Source organism: Myxine glutinosa, chromosome 7 (assembly GCF_964187855.1).
Source record: "Myxine glutinosa chromosome 7, kmMyxGlut1.1, whole genome shotgun sequence".
NCBI lineage: Eukaryota > Metazoa > Chordata > Myxini > Myxiniformes > Myxinidae > Myxine > Myxine glutinosa.
Window position 1 is genome coordinate 18,875,843 of NC_136267.1, and position 14,419 is coordinate 18,890,261.

The following is a 14,419-nucleotide window of genomic DNA, read 5'->3' on the forward strand; positions in this document are numbered from 1 at the left end:
CATCTGCATACAACTCCCACGGTAAACCCTCCCTTATGTTCTGAGCCAGCACCTCCATCACAGCTACAAATAGTAGTGGACTTAGTACCGACCCCTGATGCACTCCCACCTTCACCTCAAACTCACCACTGTTCCTGTCCTTCGTCCTTACAGCTGTGCGCGCTCTATTGTACATTGCCATCACTACTCTGATCAACCATTCCTCCACTCATAACTTCCTCAATGCCCATGTCAATACTTTGCGTGGAACCCTATCGAATGCTTTCTCCAGATCAACAAACCCAAGAAACAACTTCTTCCTCTTCTCCATGTACTTCTCCTGCAACTGCCTCACAATAAAGAGCGCGTCTGTCGTTCCTCTTCCTGGCATAAATCCAAACTGCATTTCGTCGATCTTCACCTTCTTCCTTATCCTCCTCTCCAACACTCTTTCGAATACCTTCATTCCATGCTCCAATAACTTTATCGCTCGGTGCAAGCCACACTCCAGAGGGTCACCTTTCCCCTTGTATAGAGGGATGAGGGTACTCAGTTCCCAAGCCACTGGAATGTGGCCTTCTTTCACCACCAGATTACAAATCTCTGTCATTCTCTTCACACCCCAACTTCCTGCTGCCTTCAACATATCTCCCACAACTCCCGTCGGCCCTCCTGCTTTTCTACTCTTCATTGCTTTTATCGCTTCCTCAACTTCCTGCTCAGTTATCTTCTCTGCCGGTCCTAAAACTGGGTTACTCTCTATGTTTTCATCCCATTCATTCTCTGTATTCAACAGCATTTCCATATATCTCTTCCATCTTCCTTTAATTCCATCTGGGTCCACAACGATTTGTCCCACTTCATCCTTCAAGCAACTCACCCCCATCACATCACACCTCTCTTTCGCTATCTGCTTTGCAATCCTGAATACCGCTCTCTGACCCTCTTCCGAATCCAAGCGTTTTCCAGAACATTTTCCTACACGCCGCCTGCGCCTTTGCTACCTCTTTCTTTGCAGTCTTCTTGGCTGCCTTATAACTTTCATGCTCTGCTTTTTCTGCTCCCGTACCCTTCGCCTTCTGCCATTCCTTGAACTTCTTCCTCTTCTCGTCAATCCTCTTTCCAACTTTCTCATCCCACCACCATGTTTCCGAGTGCCTCGGTGGTCCTTTTGTCTGTCCACTTACCTCACCAACGGCTCCCAACAGACTATCTTTCATTGACATCCAACCACGTTCAAGCTCAACCACATCATCCTCTACCATACTCAGCCTCTCTTTTAATGCCTCCCTTACTGTCACCTCTTTCAACCTCCACACCTTCATTCTCGGTTGGTACTTCACCCGCCGAGCTCTCCTCGCACCTTTCACCCTTACGTCGCAGACAACCAAGTGGTGCTGTGAAACAGCCTCCTCCCCCGGGATCACCTTTGTGTCCCGGAGGTGCCCCCTATCTCGCCTACGCACCATCAGGTAGTCAACGGTTGTCGTCGACCCACCTGACGTGTATGTTCATTGAGGCATTGAGGAATTGAGGCATTCATTGTTAATAAAATGATATATTTGTTTGTTGTCAATGTTAATAAAATGTTATATTTGTTTATTGTCACAGAAAACTTTTGGAACCACGTAAAAGAATAAGTTTACACACTCATGAGAATTCTTCAAAATAAAACCAGCAAAATCCTTTATTGTACAAATGTGCAGTTTTTTGTCCACAATGCATCAACAATATCAAACAAGTATTTTACAACAAATAAATGATTCACCAAATCTGATTTCGCAGCTATTTCCAGCCTTTAATGATACTAGGGCGTGCCCGCACGTACGTGCTTGCCCGTACGTGCGTGCAAAAAAACATGCGTGCAAACAACAACAACAAAAAAAAACTTTGAAACCACGTGGCAGTAACGCCCACAGAACCCCCCCCTTCTATTTACATGAAATGGTTTGGTCCATTCGCAAAGCCAAAGCGAACGGCTTGCGAGTACGGTGACCATACCTTGGGAACCACTTGTCCGATTAATTTCAAACCTTGAAAAGGCACATCCTCGGGCCCCCAGCAATATACCTGGCAAGTTTCAAGTATATCGGACCGGTAGTTGTCGAGAAACAGCGGTCGCATACAGACAGACACACAGACACACACACACACACACACACACACACACAGAGATTGCTGGAATTATATAGAGATGAAGAGATAAGTAAGTTGTGGAATTTAGCAATATCTAAGACAAGTGTAAAAAGTTAAGTGTAAGTTAAAAAATGTAAATTAATTTTATCCGTGACGTAAACTTTAAAACATCAAATTGATATCCTCACACATTGGAGCGATTTCGGCAAATTATTGGAATAAATATCTTAATACTTGAATTCAATAATGAGGATAATAAAAAATATTTTCAACTAAAACTTTTTTTGGTGTTATTTGATTAAAAAAATAAAATAATGTTTTCATCCCTGAGAATATGTGCAGAAGTTCCTTGTTTGGTGAATGTGTAAAATATTGCGAGTTGAATGCATATTGGCCTGCGATTCAATTAAGAAGTTGGCCTGCTGGTTGCATCATTACTGGGGTGTGGCTGTGCTGCTGATGCAGTGCCCCCCAGTCGGCCAAAGCAGAGATTGGAAATTTGTTTGGAGTGCCGACGATAACTTGCATAGTCTTAGTAGGACACTGGGATCTTTAACGTCCAACTAATGCCGGTAGACTGCCCATTTTGACGTCCAAACGAGGGACGGCACACATGATGATGCCTCGGCCTGCCTGTGAATCAAACTCAGTTGGGTCGGGAGTCAAACTCGGGTTAGACAGTTCAGAGGCGAGTGCACATACCTCAAGGCTATCCTACCAGCCCCGTGGTGTATGGTGGTAGATGGATGGAGTGCAGAGAAAATCCTGAGGGAAGGTCATAGTGAAACGAAATGCAGTGTCTCACGGGCAGGTAAATCAGTAAACTCAAAATCCTCAATAATCTCCTCCATTTTTTTTACGGCGTGGCCCATAAGGCAATGAATGCCGTCTGGAACAGCGTTTGTCTGTCTGTCCAGTGTATGTACGTATGTCGCTCACAACGGCCCACCAATCAGAGATGAGGATGTGGTCACATGACAAGGTCACTATACTCAGCAGATCCAAGCAAAAGGAGAACCTTTTGAATGCCTGGAATATGGGTGATGTGTAAAGTTTCAGGCCTCACAACAACAACTTGTGAAACAAGACCGAATGTCTAACAGCAGAGTGGCCAGGCTTGTTTGATACTTTAGTTGAAGAGAATAGTATGATCTGGGTGGGGATACCAGTTCGCAAATAATGTAAGTATTTTTTTTTTTAAAGTACTCCAAGTCTCTAAGCTGTCTGTCACCATGGAAGTGAAGAGACTGCATTGAGACACTGGTTTATTCTATATGTTTTGAGTCAACAATGAACCATACACCACTTCAATCCAGTAACTTTGCAGTCACGACAAAGGGATTGCAGTGTTACGATTATATTTACTGTATTGTTATTATTATTAATGTTATTATAATGAAAACAATACTGCTGGATTAAGGAACTTGGGCGAATTTGTCTGAAGTGGCCTGAAGGTGAGGCATGAAGGCATGAAGCCTAAGGCCTATACATACTGAGTCGTTGGAAGACCCGTAACGCCGATGCTTTCGATATCTGATGATCATTTTAACAATCGGTTTGTCTGTGTTTCACACTGAATGAAAAACGTAAGGGTGGAGCGTGGTGTTTGTGGTATATGACAAGTCATGACAAGGTACAGAAATCAAAATGGCGGTGTGTGGAGTCAGCCGTTGTACACGGTAATGACATCACAGACGTAATCACATCACCCCTGTCATGTGACCAGATCCTGAGCTCTGATTGGTGAACGTTTGTGGGGTACATACATACATACGGACAGGCTAACACTGTTCTAGATGGCTTTGCCTTATGGGCTTCGCCATAAAAACACAACAAGCATGCTTTGATTGTGTTCGAGTGGTGATCCGACCAGGATTGTAACGAAAGCCAAGAAACTGCTTCAGCAGAACTGATGACTTATGTACAGTACGGTAGGTGATGATGATTATCATTACAATATTGTTATTGTTCTTCAATGATGATTATTGTTATTATTACAATAAGCAAGTGCTCCCCACGGGAGTGGCTGCAGGGGAGGGGTCATGTTCTCATCTATTATTATTAATACCATAGCAGAGTATTCTCCCCGCCCCCTAAAGGTGATTTAGTTCCAAAGGTGCAACACCTCCTTCTGAGCTCCCTTTATTTGGGTGGTGTATAGACAACAAACCACTGCCTCGATCTCTCCGGAAAATAAAAATAACCTGGGTTACATACATGAAGCAAACACATGCATACTGTCTATGTGCATATACAATACATTGTGGTTATATAACTCGGATGATACCAATTACTCCCCCTCTGTCCCCCAAAGGAATCAAATGCCAGGAGGAGCGGGATTATTATTATTTTTCTTCAAAATGTGATGGAATCACATAAAACTTCAGGAAACACACCTTTATGGTGTCCTGAGTAATCCTTGACAGTTTCAGTTTCCTCGGTCAAATCCTCTCGGAGGAGTAGGTGAAACATACAACATACAAACTTTACCATAGTTTACTTTTACAACATACAAGTTTACTTTTTGAATCCCACTGATAGGTCATAACTGGATCTGGACCGGATCTAAAATCTAATCGTCTTGTTCTTGTCACTTACCCAACCCGCACACCAGATTTTGTCATACGCTTTCCACAACTCGGAAATATCATGCTATACATCATTTTTTGCTCCATCACTCTGGTGAAGAATCACTTTATAAATTCTCGTATCCGGATCCAGATTTGGATCATCACCAAAATTGAATCAATTCATCCTCGTCACACAACCAACCTGTACACCAAGTTTCATCCGAATCCGTCCACATTTTTTGAGATATCCTGCTCACAGTCAAACAGACGGGTGAAAGCATAACCAACATCCACTTTCGGGGGTGGAGGTAATAACAAATGGCTTCCAAAAAAACAAAAAACTACAAGTTGAAGAATCTTTGTTTCAACACGGACACGATTTACTCGCATAAAGAGATTGTTTTTCGACTATAAATCACTTTTGTCGTGGTGTGTACAGGATTTCCTTCCGCTATGCAAATCTTGTAACTCCTCTATCAAACTCAATTACAGCGTAGGATGGTTCATCATCTACTAACGCTGTCGGCTGTGCATCAGGTACCTTCTTCCCATCTCCAGGATAAAAGGTAAGGCTGTATATACAAGGCGCCGAGCACTTTTCCGCAGCTTTTCGGAAGGAAACGTTTTCTGCAAACAAAGAAAAGAAAGAAGTTTTTACTCCAGCTGCATGATTCTTTGTTTTCTCTGTGTCACAGACAAACTGTCACATAATATATTTACAATCCAGCTGGAAGGAGCCCATCCATATTTCATTGTACATCAATCAAGACTCATTTAAGAACTTCAATTGCCACAGTTATGAGACTATAACATCTCCCTGTTAAGGAATTAAGGAATATACACAAAGTTGAATAGAACCCTCTTTCTTCCATCTGCACAATGCCCCCCATCACCGTCACTGTCCATCAGGCATACACTTGTGCTTTAAAATGAGTTTGTCAGAGAGGGGAAGGTAAGCAAGGGAGGGACAGAGGTGTAAATAAATATAACAAGCGTTACGCCTAGTAGTGCAGCGGCATAGCAAACCAATTGTGCATTTTGTGATGGAAGCACCAAATTTGGCAGAATGATAGAATATTATATGGAGAACATTTTCAGATATGGAACCACTTTGGAATTCACCCCAATGTGGCCGCCATATTGGATTTCAAAATGGCGGCTTAAAAATCTTTAATTACAAATATTTCTGGTTCTATACCAGCTACAGCCTTGATTTTAGTGTCTGGATGTACAAACTTGAGGTCAAGGAATTGAATGGTTCTACTTAGAAGTTGATTTACTGACGCCATATTGGATGATGACATCATTGAGTGGCTTGGATCTGTCTACCAGACGTTCCTTCTCAAATGAATGGAACTGATCTCTCCCAATCTGTAAAGCTGTACGCACAGTATCTACAACAGCTGGGCCCAAGATCTCCAGTGTGCCCAGGACCAGCAAATCTGTGCTTTCTTCTTCAAAGGGGCTGCCCATCTCTTCGATGACTGTTGTCAGCGCACGGACATCTTGGACGAACTTCTTCTGCACACTGTCGGTTTGCTCATGGTGGTGGGTGTGCTCTCCCCTTTGGCGCAGTTGCTGTGAGGTCTCAAATTCTGTGATGACCCGAGCAACTTCGGGGCCAGCCACCATCCACCGTCGAAGGGCACTTGGATTTTCAGTTAGGCCCACTGCCCCGCCATCGCCTTTGACCGTGGCATTGTTTTGTTCATGAGCCTGGTCTAGGGAGATGGCGGAGAAAGCATGCCCAGTCTTCTTGGATGTGAGGTGCCCCGCATGGAACTTGGCAGCAACATCTGGGTGTTTCTCTGCAATGCCAACCATGTCCCTGATGTGGACTGGTAACCAGCGAGCATAGTGGATATGACCCAATGTAGCGAACCATGCAGCTAGCTCTGGTAGGGTGTCCATGTACAGCGTGATGTTGGACTCTCTCAGTGAACGTATGTAGAGGAGTACACAGAGCTCCAGGTTAAGTACAGTGGCCCAGTACTGAAACTGTGGACATGCCGCTGCTCTCTGGTCACACCATGCCCCGAACTCCAATGGTTCCTCATCTCTTGCAGTTGCTCTTTCGTTGTATATGTCATATGCACGATGCTGCAGTATGTGTAGGGCAGCAACAGTTACTTGGTGGGCGCGTCTTGTACGGCTGACGTGAGCTGCACGCAAGAAGGAGTCTGCTGTGCCAGCTGTTGCTATCTCTGCCTGAACCAATGCCTGTGTCCAACCGCTGTCTTGCAGCCAGTCTCCCGCTGTCTTCAAAGCTGCCATCTCTGTGTGTAGACCACCCAGCATGACCACAAAGAGATCTTCACCATGTGTGTCTGGCCAGTTCCATTGCACCTGCTTGGCGATCGCATAAAGTGGTTGGTCCAGTGTGACGACGGGTATCTGTCCAGGGTTTAGCTCATTGATCGCTGCTTTCACGACATCCATGGCATGGCGGATCATTGCCACTGAGTGGGCTTGGTCATGGAAGAGGGGAAGCAAGGCAGTGGGTGTGACTGTGATACTAGTATCCTTGGCCGATTGGTTCTCTGCGTGATGTGCAGCCCAAGAAATGTTTCCTGGATTCTGTGTGTCACCACTGTCACATGCATCCTTCACAGTCTGGAGCCACCTCTTCTCTTTATCCAGTTCAGCTTGTGCAGGATTCCTCTGCAGCGACGCCTGGGTTCCAGCTGGTACAGGGTGGCTTTTGGCAAGTGAACTAACTGGTTGTACATCTGTGTAATACCGTGGAAGGTCCTCCACAGTCTTGACATTTGAGACACCCCCGATGATGACAATACCTCGGTCTGTGCCTTGATTGTCATAGTCTGGATGTTGTATCAATGAAATACCAGTTCCGTGGAAGGAGTCGTGTGCTGTCGTGGAACTGGGATTGTGGTCTATATTATCCACAGCTGATGTGGTGAACACTCCACCGCGGAGCTTTGGGGGACAGACCACCTTCTCCGCCCGAAAGCGCTGACAGACCCCGTTCCCCAGCTCTGCAGAGATCCGTAGCACTCTATCATAGGCAATGCTGATCCCTAGTCCAGATAATGTGTCAACCAGTTCCCTCTTTCTCGTATGGGCATGAAGCATCAAGCCAAGATATATTGGCAAAGGAGTCTCTTGACTAATGCTGTGTCGTACGTCTGTGCCTGCACCTCTCCTCTCATGCTTCACACTGTTGTATTTGAGAAGTTGAGCTATTGTCACAGACGCCGATGCCGATGACTGACATGCCTGATCTTTGATGCCTGCGCCCTCTAAAATCATGGAGACCATTGTCAGCAGCAGTTGTGGCACAGACTCTTCTTGACATTTGTTTGAGAAGGACCCATTGAAAGGCTGAGATGACTGGAACATATCCTTCCTTATAATCCCTGCAGCTCATGCCAGGTGCACAACATCACTGTCAATATCATGTTGACATGCCTTGGCTAATGCACTGCCAATGTCTTCCTGAAACACCAGCAGGACATCTCTTCCCTGCCTGTGCTCCTGCAGATCAGGGAAGTGTGCCAGGATACGCTCCTTGAGTCTGGTTGTATGGACTCATGTTTCCAGCACAACTCCGAACTGTTCCATTCTCATTGTGTAGAGCTTGGTGAGGTCTGCCATCTTGAATACAGGAGCAGTGTCTTCTTCTTTAGCAGTTTCCTCTATGTACGTTACCAGTTCAGCAAGGACTATTGCTGAAATGACATCTACCGTGCTCTGGCTTTGCTCAGCAAGCTTTTTTGCTGCCCTCACGCGGTTGTATAGGGATGTCAAACATTTCTTATGGTACTTGGCCTCTCTTGCGACCATGTCCCCAGCACTCAGTTGGGCTAACAAAGTGGTATCCTGAAGAAACTCTGCAGCCTTGCGAACGTGTTTATCTTGTTCCAATGTTGCTGCTTGATGAAACTCCAAACCAAGCTCTTGCTGGCAGAAGAAGCACAAATTGTCGCATATGCTATCAACACAAGCTGCCTGAGACCTAGTAAGCTTGTACTTATCTGTGATTGTACTGGGGATAGGGCTTCCCTCTGAATGACTTCTCTTCTGTACCCGCTGTAGTTTGGTAGTGTTATATTTCACCCTGCATGACTTGTGCCACTTGGCTTGGTGGGCAGCTAGAGTGGCAGCTATCCCTTGGCCTTCATCCAGTCGTTGCAAGTCCACGTCTTGTGGCAGCTTGCCTAGTTTATTGAATGCTGATAGATTGTCTTCAAGTGTCTTGTATCCAGCACCTGCATCAGTTCTTTTCGTGACAGCAGGACACTGTAGGGACTCTCCTATATCAACTTGACACAGAACACAGAGTTCCCAGTCCAGTGGCGTCTTTGGCGTTGAAGTTACATGCTTGGTAACATGAACGAACTTGAACTGCTTCGACATGATTGAAACCTGGATGGAGCAAACAAACAAAAAAGTCGTTTAATTAGGGGTTAATCAACGGACCAGCATGTTTTATCTACAGGACAATACACGACCCCCCCTGAAATTTGACACCAAATGACCTCTTTTAGGGGTATTTTTGGCCGAAATTTTCAAATTTTTCACTCCCCAGACCCCTAGATGTTCCCTTGAGCTCAGAATCGCCGCTGTAATGTGTCTACTGATGTTAGAAAAGATATAGGGTGAATGGGGCAATAATTGTGCCTGTAGGATTTGTTTCCGCCACCCCCCCAAGGGTTACAGATTTTTAAAGCCGCCATTTTGAAATCCAATATGGCGGCGACCTTGGGTGAATTTCAAAGTGGTTCCATATCTGAAAATGTTCTAAATATAACATTCTATCATTGTGCCAAATTTGGTGCTTCCATCACAAAATGCACAATTCTTCTTAAATTTTTGCTATGCCGCTGCACTATAGGTCCCACGTCGGTGAAGTGATGTGAGTTGACAAAGTGGAAGACGCAAGGCGGCCATCTTGGATTTTGACGTGGCGACCCAATTTTCAACAGCGTTCTCCCTTGTGCCTAGATACACCCACACACCAGATTAGACGTGAGTAGTTCGTTTATATTTCAAGAAATTTCGCTCACAAGGTTCAGACATATATATGGTGGCGGCCATTTTGGATTTTGACGTGGCGACCCAATTTTCAATAGCGTTCTCCCTTATGCTTAGATACACCCACACACCAGATTAGAAGTTGGTACTTCGCTTAAGCACGTCCGCACGGACGCACGCACGCACGGACGGACGGACGGACGCACACACGGACGGAGGGGAAACCATAGTCTCCCTTTCGCTCCGCGGTGCGACGGGGGACAACTAGAGACTTCATAGAACACCTTGCAATCACGTTTTGTATCCCATTTTTTTTTAGTGATTCTTCATCATTGAGTGATAGAGCTAAAAACGATAGACATTATATAACATGATATCTCAAAACGTTTTGGATAGGTGGACTAAACTTGGTGGACAGTTTGGGTGTGCGACAAGGAAAAATTGATTTGATTTTGGGAAAATATCCGGATCTCAGTTTTTTGTTTTTTATTTTATCTCACCTGGAATGAACTTATGCGATGGCGCGTTGTCTGTCCGTCTGTCAGTCCATAAACACTTGAAACTTCTTCTCCGAAACCGCTGATGTGATTGCGACCAAATTTGGCACAAATTATATTTGTTGTGTTGTGACTAAAGTTTGTTTAAGGCTTTAAAAAAAATCGGGGTCTAAGGGGATTTACCGGGGTCAAAGTGGATCCAGGTTTGAACCCCCAAAATAGGAATTTGCTTTTTCCCCTGATACTACAAACACTATTTCAATGAAACTTTACCACAACCTTCTCCACCCGTGATGTGCCAAAGTATGTTCACGGCATTTAAAAAAATCTGTCCCTTTAGGGGTCTATGGGAGGGGGGGGGGGGGGGGGGTAGGGGGTTGCCCCCAAAATAGATATTTTTTTCCTTGTTTGTTTAAAGTCTTATGATTATGTTTGTATGATTCTACATGCTGCCCTGTCTTCCAGCAACCATTGAAATTGGTTTAAAATCCCCATAGTCGGTGCAGTATGCTGTTTATTCTACCAGGTGTGTGCCAGGGGTATTGCCCCTATGTTTAAACTGATTCTTCACCTTTGAGAGGTGAGGCTAAAACGATATATAACAATATCTTAAAAAGTTGTGCACGAGTTGACACATCTTGGCGTACGAGTTGGGTTGTGACAAGAACAAGCCGATTTGATTTTGGGTCAGGTCCGGATCCAGATATGACCTATCAGTGGGATACAAAACAAACTGTTGAGCCTGGCGGGGGTATTGCCCTCTAGTTCAGGTGGAGGCCCAGCTATAGACTGTCATCCCGGTGTTTCACAGGCAGGGTGATGTATGAATGTGTGTGTGTGTGTGTGTGTGTGTGTGTGTGTGTGTGTGTGTGTCTGTGTCTGTGTGTGACGTCCCTCCGATGGATGTGAAACTGGGCGTCCCACCTGCCGGCATGGTGACATTAAAGATCTCACGTTGTCCTTCGTGAAGAGGAGGAGAGCTATCACCGGCATCGTGGTCTTTTACCAACACCGACATGTTTTTCCAATATGCAGTGTGAATCACAATAATGTTTCAACACTTTAAAGTGCTGTATTTCGTAGATACCATGATTAATTTGTATAAAATTTCTGCAAAATATAGTTAAGGCAGGCAATTAACTTTTTTTTATAACTTTTTTTTAACAAAAAAATTAGCTTTAACAAACAAGCAATTAACTTTAACAAAATAACACTTTTTTTTGCAGGGGAACCACCGACGGATTGACATAGAAAATAATCAACTCCCATTTGAACAGAGGAAAAACATCTCAAAGTGTTTATTTATCCATTATTTTGATTCGCCCGGTATATAAAGCTTTCGAACCACAAACTCACTGATTCACTCACTGATATCAATGACGAGTACCTTGAGGGTAAGGTAGAAAGTTAAAAATTTTCACACTGATTTCCTGTAACTCAAAGCCAATATCCCAGGAAACAAAAAACTCACAAAACCGTTGGCAAATGTCCAGAAACAAAAATATCGGCGAATAAAATTCGGTCAGTGCAGCCTCGCTCTGCTGAAGGCGGGTCACGTGACCCAAGACAATGGATCCGTCACTCTAACTGGTCGCTAGACAATGTTAACAATGAGCCTCTTTCACCTCTTATTTTATAACCTTTGCCGTACTTACATTAAAAATTTAAAAAAAATTCATTTGAATCACCAATTCTTGATTTACTCGAGTTATTTAGCTGCTTCCAGAATGCAACCACAATCCACTTCATCAAATGTATAAAGGTTATATTTATTATGTATGCACCCAAGTTGGTGCCTGCAGTGTCCAAACATGCCCCACTAGTAATAATATATCTCATCCTTCAAATGACAGAGAGCATGCGTGACATCCTTGGACATGAAAATTACATTTAATCCTTCCATGGTTTAAAAAAAAAAAACTTTTCTGTGTTATGCCATGTTTAATATTTGTCTTATGCATTTAACACTTTGTCCGGCCTGTCAGATAATAATAGCTTTTCGGTTGATTTGATTGTTCCACCAGTGATGTCTTCACAACATATTCCACATTTCTTGTCACCTTTCACTGCCTTGGGTTAAAGATTGCTGTAAAAAGAAGGAAAGTCATGAATTTATGTTGTAAAATGTGTATATTTTTTAAAAATTGAAAAATGGGAAAAGTCAGAAAAGCAGACGCGGCGGTGTAATGGTTAGACTTGGAGTGCTCGCTCTGAGTCTGGGGGGGGGGGGGGGGGGTAACAAAGCAAGACAGCAAACATTTGAAGACATGAATCAGATGACCCAAGACATAATTAAAATAAAGATAAAAAAACTGGACAAAGAAAGAAAAATGGACCCCATTGGGGGCAATGGAGTATGCCAGACGAAGTCATGAGAAAAGAAAGGGCGAAAACCTGGGAACAGATATTCTGAATAATGTGCCTTGATAAAGTTAATTTTAAACGGACAATACTAAATTCAGGGAAAAACTATTTAATCAGTCAGAAAATATTCACAGAGGAGGAACTCAGAATAAGAGATGAACAAAGTGACGAGGCAATAATAAATAATTTGTCACCTATAGATGGCGCACTACTACCAACACCAAAATGGAATGAGGGCACATACAGTCACATGAAAAAGTAAGTACACCCCATGTAAAGTTTTGACTTTTTCAACATATTTCAACATACAGCTATTTGATCTTCATTTCAACAATATTGATAGATAAAGGTGATATAATATAACAAATATCATGAAACATTTACATTTTGTAGTCCATTGTATAATTTAAATAAACATAAATGCAAATTTCGCATGTGGAAAAAGTAAGTACACCCCGACATATATCACGACTTCAAATACCTAGAATTAGAATCAGGTGCACCAGCTCAGGTGCAAATGATTGGAACATCGTTAGAGAGGATCTTGGAGGAACCTGTCTTATTTAAACCTCAGACATTTCGTTTGGTTTGCTCTTTGTTGTTGAAGTGTGCGGCGTCACCATGCCTAGATCAAAAGAGCTCTCTTAGGCCTTCAGAAAGAAGGTTACAGATGCCTATGAGTCTGGGAAGGGATATAAAAAGATCTCCAAACAATTTGAAATCAATCATTCGACTGTCCGGAAGATCATCTACAAGTGGAGAAGATTCCAAACAACTGCCAACTTGTTCAGGCCAGGCCGCCCCAGCAAGTTCAGCCCGAGAGCAGACCGCAAGATGCTGAAAGAAGTCTCTAAGAACCCCAGAATGTCATCACGGGACCTACAGGTAGCTCTGGCCACTGTTGATGTCAAAGTGCACGTACCCACCATTAGAAAGAGGCTGCACAAATTTGATCTACATGGGAGGTGTGCCAGGAGGAAACCTTTGCTGTCCAGAAAGAACATCAGGACAAGACTAAAGTTTGCCAATGAACACCTAGGCAAAGACCAGCACTTCTGGACCAATGTACTCTGGACAGATGAGTCAAAGGTAGAGCTATTTGGCCACAGTACCAGAAGACATGTTTGGTGAAAACCAAAGACAGCATTTGACCAGAAGAACCTGATAGCAACTGTAAAGCATGGTGGTGGAAATATTATGGTTTGGAGCAGCTTTGCTGCATCAGGGCCTGGGCAGCTCACCATCATAGAATCCACTATGAATTCTTCATTGTACCAGAGGATGCTTGAGGATAATGTGAGGCCATCTGTCAGAAAGTTGAAGCTCAACCGAAGGTGGACCTTGCAACATGACAATGACCCTAAACATACCAGTAAATCCACCAAGGAATGGCTGAAAACAAAGACATGGAGGGTTCTGGAATGGCCAAGTCAAAGCCCGGATCCAAATCCCATCGAGATGTTGTGGGGGGATTTGAAACGAGCTGTGCATGCAAGAAACCCCTCAAACATCGCACAGCTGAAAGAATTCTGCATGGAGGAGTGGGCAAACATTTCTCCCAGTCGATGTCAGAGACTGGTAGACAGTTATAAGAAATGCTTACTTGAGGTTGTTTCTGCCAAAGGGGGCAATACCACCTATTAGAGCCAAGGGTGAACTTACTTTTTCCACATGCGAAATTTGCATTTATATTTATTTAAATTATACAATGGACTACAAAATGTAAATGTTTCATGATATTTGTTATATTATATCACCTTTATCTATAAATATTGTTGAAATAAAGATCAAATAGCTGAATGTTGAAATATGTTGAGAAAGTCAAAACTTTTCTTGGGGTGTACTTACTTTTTCACATGACTGTACATGTGGGTTGCG

The 14,419-nt window shown here is 43.6% G+C and overlaps 1 protein-coding gene across 1 annotated transcript in view; it reads right to left on the minus strand.

Annotated features, from left to right (window-relative positions):
- Window positions 1–3,314: 3,314 nt before the first annotated feature.
- Window positions 3,315–14,419, minus strand: part of LOC137430711 (uncharacterized) — a 148,956-nt gene continuing 137,851 nt past the window's right edge. Inside the window, exons 9-10 of the mRNA XM_078781329.1 lie at window positions 5,227–5,312; window positions 3,315–4,934 (exon numbers count right to left, since the gene is read on the minus strand). Coding sequence (XP_078637455.1) covers window positions 4,902–4,934; window positions 5,227–5,312 — 119 coding nt within the window. The 3' untranslated portion in view covers window positions 3,315–4,901. The remainder of the gene's footprint in view (window positions 4,935–5,226; window positions 5,313–14,419) is intronic.